The 6,800-nt window shown below is 55.3% G+C and overlaps 1 protein-coding gene across 1 annotated transcript; it reads left to right on the top strand.

The window, feature by feature from the left end:
• The first annotated feature begins 3,730 nt into the window (after window positions 1-3,730).
• LOC123142111 (cytochrome P450 94B3) lies at window positions 3,731-5,530 on the top strand. Its single transcript, XM_044561129.1, has one exon. It carries the CDS (start codon window positions 3,803-3,805, stop codon window positions 5,369-5,371), a length of 1,569 nt encoding a protein of 522 aa, XP_044417064.1. The 5' UTR covers window positions 3,731-3,802; the 3' UTR covers window positions 5,372-5,530.
• Window positions 5,531-6,800: the final 1,270 nt, after the last annotated feature.

Consider the following 6,800-nt stretch of genomic DNA (forward strand, 5'->3'; position numbering starts at 1 on the left):
AAAAAGAAACTAATAAAACTAGCAGTAGCGAGGGGAACAAAGTTAGCAGTAGCGCTCCCTTACCAGTAGCGCTTCCTGCTAAAAAGTGTTGTAGATATTAGCAACAGCGCTCTGCGCTAATGCGCGCTACTTCTAGCCATGTATAGCAGTAGCGTGGGATGACATGCGCTACTGCTACACGTTAGCTGTAGCGCCTTATCAGTAGCGCATCGTCCCGCGCTACTGATAGGCAAAATACCCACGTTGCTGCTAGGGTTTTCCCTAGTAGTGTACCGCTACCTCTACATCGCCATTGACAAGTTCACCAAGTGGGCGGATGTGGAGCCTGTGCGCACCATCCTAGCTGGCTTAGTCGTCATGTTCATCAAGGGCCTCGTGAGCCGCTTTGGGGTCCCCAACTGTATCATCACTTACAATGGCTCTCAGTTCACGAGAAGCCTTTTCAAAAGATATTGTGCTAATCTTGGAACACATATATGCTACGCTTCAGTGGCACACCATGGAGCAACGGCCAAGCTGAGCGTGCCAACGCGGAGGTCCTGAGGGGCCTTAAGGCGAGGAGCTTCAAGAAGAAACTCGAGGCCTACAGCAGGGGCTGGCTCGATGAGCTCCAGTCCGTTCTGTGGTCCATCTGCACCACCATGACGAAGCCCACAGGCGAGACTCCATTCTTCCTCGTCTACAGGGCTGAGGCGGTCCTCCCTCATGAGGTCAAACATCGCTCCCTGCAGGTCTTGGCGTTCGACGAGGCATGCCAGGACACCTCACGGGGATGGACCTCGTGTTGGGGGAAGAGGGCCGCCACCAAGCCTCGCTCCGTGCCGCCACGTACCAGCAGGCGTTGTGGCAGTATCACTGTCGTAGCGTTCGCTCCAGGACCCTCGAGGTGGGTGACCTCGTCCCGAGACGGGTGCTCTCTAGGGAGGGGCTTTCACAAGCTCTTGCCCATGTGGGAGGGCCCATTCAGGATCGCCCGTGTCTCCAGGCCTGGCGCCGCGCGCCTCGAGACACAGGACGGGGTCCCCATCCAGAATGCCTGGAACATCCAACACCTCCGGAAGTTCTATCCATGATCAAGGCCATGCGCCTCTCAAGTCTCTGCTCGTGACACTCTCACGTAATAATGAGTGGGGCTGTACACGCCTCGGAGTCTCCAGATTTCCTTCCCTGGGCCTCACCGGGCTCCCACCCACGTCCTAGTGGAGGCCCCATGCTCCGCGCTGGTGGGAAGACCAGAATACTAGTGTATGTGTCAGACGCAGCTGTTCTTTCGCATGCTTTCTGTAGCTGATTTGCAACTTCTTGAAATGAAATTTGAAGTTCTGGAGTCTTTATTTGAAAGGGTTGGGAAATTTTTCTTCTCGCGGAGTTCGCTCTTTCAGGTCTTGCATTAGGAAGAGTGACAGTTGCCTGTTGCTCTTCCTCACGCGTCGCGCGTGTGGGGGCATCGCGCGTGTGGGGGCTGCGCTTGGGCCCGCCCGTGAACACACCTCGCCAAAGCCTTGGTGTCCTAGCCCTTGGCATCTTAATCCTCGCGCAACGCTCTTAAACAAGCCAACAGGCTCTGGGCATCGCGACATGGCACGCCAGCGGCGACCGGCCCATGTTCGGGGCTCGCGTGAGGTATGCAATCTCCAGAGTCCCCCAACATCGCGGCCACAGGGTGCCTTCCGAGGACAGAGGACTCCCAAAACCTCTGAAGGACTTCTCCGGAACAAGGGGCGTGCGGGATGTCCAAGCTCCAGAGAAGCTCGCCCTCACGGCACCGGAGTCTACCGCAAGCACACTAAGCTAAACTCATTCCAATCACAAGCAGCGGCAAAATGGATATCAGGACGCAATGGATATCAGGGTCGCAGCGCTGTCATACTTGAAGTGGAGGGTACACCTCCCCTGCAGGCCGCGTGCGCGGGAGAACGGCTGCCACTCACGGTTCAGGCACAAGTTGCCGGCGAGGGTGACCTCGACCTCCACCCACGAGGCCCTCCTGCAGCAACTATCGGCCTGCAACCAGAGGCCACCGGGTCCCCGAGCCGACAGGGCGCCCGCAAAGAAGTGCGGGAGCTAGAACCAGATGCATGCGGGCCTCTCTGCCCACACTACGAACTCCGAGGACGCGTCAGCAGGATGGGATCGCGGATGCGGCGGCCAAACGACTGCCACATGCCTTCCCCCATCGTAGCGGCCACTCTGGCCACAGTAGCTTCCTCCGCGGGAATGGGCACCCCCGCGACTACAGGAGGCGGTGCCAGTCTTCGAGGGAGTGCGCCCACGCCCTCGGGGAGACACTGCTGGTGTTGCGCGTACTTACGGGGCCGGCCACGACCTCACTTGGGCGGCGGCGAGCTTGGCCCTTCCTTAGGAGCCTTTTCCTTCTCCGCAGCAGAATACCTCCTCACTAGCGCCATGGATGCTCTGTCAAGATGGCAGAACGAAGAAGGAGAAGCAAGAGGCAAGAGGATGAAGATGAGCTGGGGGCTCTGCCCCCTCTCCCATTTATAGCCGGAGGAAGGCTAACTGCCGGCCTCTCACGTTCCGAGCATTGATGGCCTTTCTGCATGCGCCAGGCAGTTGTCACGTCGGGCGGTTGCCGAGACGGCGTGGGAAAGTGGAGACGCCCACGTCCCATCAAGCGCCACGCGTCGGCTCGGTCCGCAGGCAATTGGGGCCTGTGGTGCTCTCCTTTGCCTTTTGGCTTCGTCTCGAAGCCAAGTCCGAGCGTGCCTTGGGCCCGGGGGCTACCGTCCGCATTCTGGGAACCAGGGTACCCAAACTTGCCTGCCTGCGGCTCAGGGCATTGAGGGAGTCCTGAATTATGAAGTCGTCGGAGAGCCGGCCTATATGACATGGGCCGGACTCACGGACCGTGAAGATACAAAACCAAAGGCCTTCTCCCGTGATACTAGTATATGACTAGTATATGATACTCGCTATTACAACCAGCCTTCACTCGATGCTAACGAACAGAGAGTAAATCGCGGGTGTTTTCCGTTCGCCCAATGTTGATCGTGCGGAAAAAACGTCGTTCGAATTTGTTCCCAAGTTTCGAGCGTATGTAAGTTACATAGCTCGGGATCATACAAATGTGAAAATGCTGTTAGGTGAGTTGGTCGTTTGCATCATACAAATCCAAGTAGACCCGGGATCGATCCCGGCTGGGCGCAACAATTTTTACTCTCCTTTATCGCGAGTAGTGATCAGCACGAAAAACAAACAAACAAAGGGAGCGTTTGGAGCGGAAAAAATATGCAGTTACCGAATAGGCGGGAGAAAATCGCGGGAGTTATTAGGCAGTTACCAATTTTGGATCTGTTCCCAAGTTCCAAATGTTTGGAAGTTACATTGTCTCTACTACTTGAAAAGAACATATGAAGTTCCTATTTCACTTTCCTTCCCCCAACCCTTCGTCCAACATACCTTGCATGTTAATAAATCAACTAATTACATACCTTCTGAACTAGTTTTATTTTAATTTACTTAAAACTTCGGATCAAAATATAAAATAATTCATAAGCAGAATTTGATATTCATTTATTTACACAATCGCATTATTATATACAGGTAAATCACCAGCCCACATACTAAAAGATTTATATAACGTTGCAATTCAGGGGCGTTGTTCTAGTCTTGATAAATAAATATATGGCCTTCGCTTTCCGGGAGAAAAAAAGAAAGAGCAGCAAAGCGCGAGCAGGTACTTGGTATATATATGTCGACAAATACTGTGTGGTGCCTCGTCCATCCTTTCTCTCTCCAACCCTACCTCCTTGTTCTGACTATAATCACTAGATCGAGGTACAGGATGGTACCTTACATGCTGTGCTTTCAGTTTGTGGCGTGTTGCCTCCTGGTCCTGCTCTACTCGCTTCGATCCAGTTCTACCACCAGCGCTGGCCATGGCCCAAGAAGCTACCCGCTCATCGGCTGCCTGCTCGCCTTCTACGAGAACCGGCGGCGGCTCCTTGACTGGTACACCGAGATGCTGGCGGCCTCGCCCACCCAGACCATCGTCGTTGACCGGCTGGGCGCGCGCCGCACCGTGGTGACCGCGAACCCGGCCAACGTCGAGTACATCCTCCTGGGCAACTTCGGCAACTACCCCAAGGGGAAGCCCTTCACCGACGTGCTCGGCGACCTGCTCGGCAATGGCATCTTCAACGTCGACGGCGACAAGTGGTTTGCCCAGCGGAAGCTGGTCAGCCACGAGTTCTCGGCGCGCACGCTCCGTGAGCTGGAGATTGCCGTGCTCGAGGCCGAGGCGCTCGACCGCCTCGTGCCCGCGATGGACGCGGCCGCTGAGCCGGGCGGCGGCGCCGTCGACATGCAGGATGTCCTCCGCCGGTTCGCATTCGACGTCATCTGCCGTGTCTCGCTGGGCGTTGACCCGGGATGCCTCGACCCGGCATTGCCCGCGCCGAGGCTGGCCACCGCGTTCGACGCCGCTGCCGGGATCATCGCCAGGCGCGGGGCTGCGCCGCTGGCCGCCGTCTGGAAGATCAAGCGCGCGCTGAACATCGGCTCGGAGCGGCGGCTGCGGGAGGAGGTGAAGGTTATACACGAAGCCGTAATGGATCTCATCCGGAGCCGCAAAAAGGAGCGCTTCCTGGTCAACGCCGGCGACGTGAGGAACGACCTGCTGTCGCGGATGATCGATTGCGGCTACGCCGACGAGGATATCCGTGACATGGTGATCAGCTTCATCATGGCCGGCCGCGACACGACGTCGTCGGCGCTGACCTGGTTCTTCTGGCTGCTCATGCGCCACCGCGACGTGGAGCGAGACGTCCTGGAGGAGATCACGAGCATGAGACGAGACAGCAGCAACGGCACCTACGCCGGCGAAGGCTTCGACCTCGACGACTTCCGCAGGATGCGGGTGCTCCACGCGGCGCTGAGCGAGACCATGAGGCTGTACCCGCCGGTGGCGTGGGACTCGAAGCACGCGGCGGTGGCAGACGTGCTGCCGGACGGCACCCGTGTTGGGCCCGGTGACCGGGTCACCTACTTTCAGTACGGGATGGGGAGGATGGAGGCCATCTGGGGCTGCGACGCCGGCGAGTTCAGCCTTGAGAGGTGGCTCACACTGCCAGCGGACGGCAACGCGGCGTCTGGCGGCGTGTCTCCCTTCAAGTACCCGGTGTTCCAGGGCGGCCCGCGGACGTGCCTGGGCAGGGAGATGGCCTTCGTGCAGATGAAGTTCGTCGCCGGCGCCATACTCCGCCGGTTCGACCTCCGCCCCGTCGACGAGGGCCGCACGCCGGCGTTCCTGCCGCTGCTCACTTCCCATATGCACGGTGGGCTCAAGGTGACGGTGAGGAGGAGGAAGGTGGAGACCACAGCCGAGAACCGATCATCTTTTCTTGCTAGCTAGTGGTAAATGGTAACACCCTCGTGTAAAAAACAAATAATTTTTCATATACATCCACTTTGTACATGTCCATACATACATAGGATGATCATATGAATCTGATGTACACACAGAAATGAATTCATTTCCCCCACAGAATAAAAACAGAGTGATTCCAAGAAACTCGAGTGGTACTTGATTTCCGGCAAGGAATTTGCGCTGGGGTCCCGTCAATTTTATTTTATTTTGAACAGTGGGGTCCCACCAAAGTGAAACGAACTAGTACTGTTGATGTGCTTGAATAAACTTTTTTCTTCAGGGGATGCTTGCAGCAGTAAACTGAAAACCAAGATTGTAGAAAACTGTTTGTAAAACGTAACTGTGAACTCGTCAGAGTCAGACGAGATAAACTTCAAGGAAAGTTCAGGCAGATGCTGCTAATCAATAATTCCTGTCAAGAAACTAGAATTAGAATAAAGCGGCACGCACGTTTTGTTTTGGTGTTGCGCACATGTCGTATAAAAAGGTCGTCGCCTGTCCGATGTGAGGTTGGAAAGTTTGATTGGTTTTGTTTCAGTTAAGATGGGCGCATCAATGAGGAGCATGTGGGTTTTTTCCACGGATGGGGTTGGGTGGAGGACGATGATGTAGTGCACGTAGCTATCGGGTCCAATGGTGGGAAATTAAACGCTAGCTGCGCAAGATCAACTTTTTTTCTAGCTGTTGAAAGCTCAACTATGCTTTTTTAGTTGCTGAAAGATCAACTTGCCGGGGCGGAAAAAGGATCGGGCAAATGGGGCGCGTTCGAGGAAACCCCCACCCCACCCCTAGGGGGAATAGATATATTCCGCCGGTTCAATGCGTCATGGACCACGTGCGTAATGTGTAGCGTGTCGTGATCTGGCCCGGCGTGATCCTGCCACCCCTTGCTTTCACACCGGGAAGTCTGTCTCCTGCTCCCATATTGTATTTTATTTTTCTGGAGAAGGACATCGTGTTTTATATTACTTTGGGAGCTGGATTTGTTTCCTCGTGACGTGGCTACTGAATCATACGTACATAACAGCTGGCGGGAATATCTTTGGAAGTTCGCTGTGTAGATTTGCTTCAACGACAAAAGCTGGAAGAAACAACAAGAAAAAAAAAGACGCCGCTAAGTGCCACACGTATGGGCGTTAGGAAGACTGCCCACACATTTTGTGTGGTGTATAAGAGAAACAGCCCACACACCTGCGTGTGGGCAAAATAAGTAATGCCCACACATCTCTTTTTTCCCTCTCGGTCCCTCTATCACGCGTGCGTGTGGGCGAAGTAGATAACGCCCACACGCCCCATATGTCAGGCCTCGTACCTCCTGGTTCCGCACGCCACGCGTGACAGTCACCGCGCGCCCGCAGTTGCCATGTTCCAGACCCTCGTCCATGTTCGTTTAACTGTAGTTGCCATGTCGCTG

Source organism: Triticum aestivum, chromosome 1B, assembly GCF_018294505.1.
Source record: "Triticum aestivum cultivar Chinese Spring chromosome 1B, IWGSC CS RefSeq v2.1, whole genome shotgun sequence".
Classification (NCBI taxonomy): domain Eukaryota; kingdom Viridiplantae; phylum Streptophyta; class Magnoliopsida; order Poales; family Poaceae; genus Triticum; species Triticum aestivum.

Coding starts and splice junctions, on each gene's coding strand:
- LOC123142111 (XM_044561129.1), top strand. CDS start 3,803: ATGGTACCTTACATGCTGTGCTTTCAGTTTGTGGCGTGTTGCCTCCTG.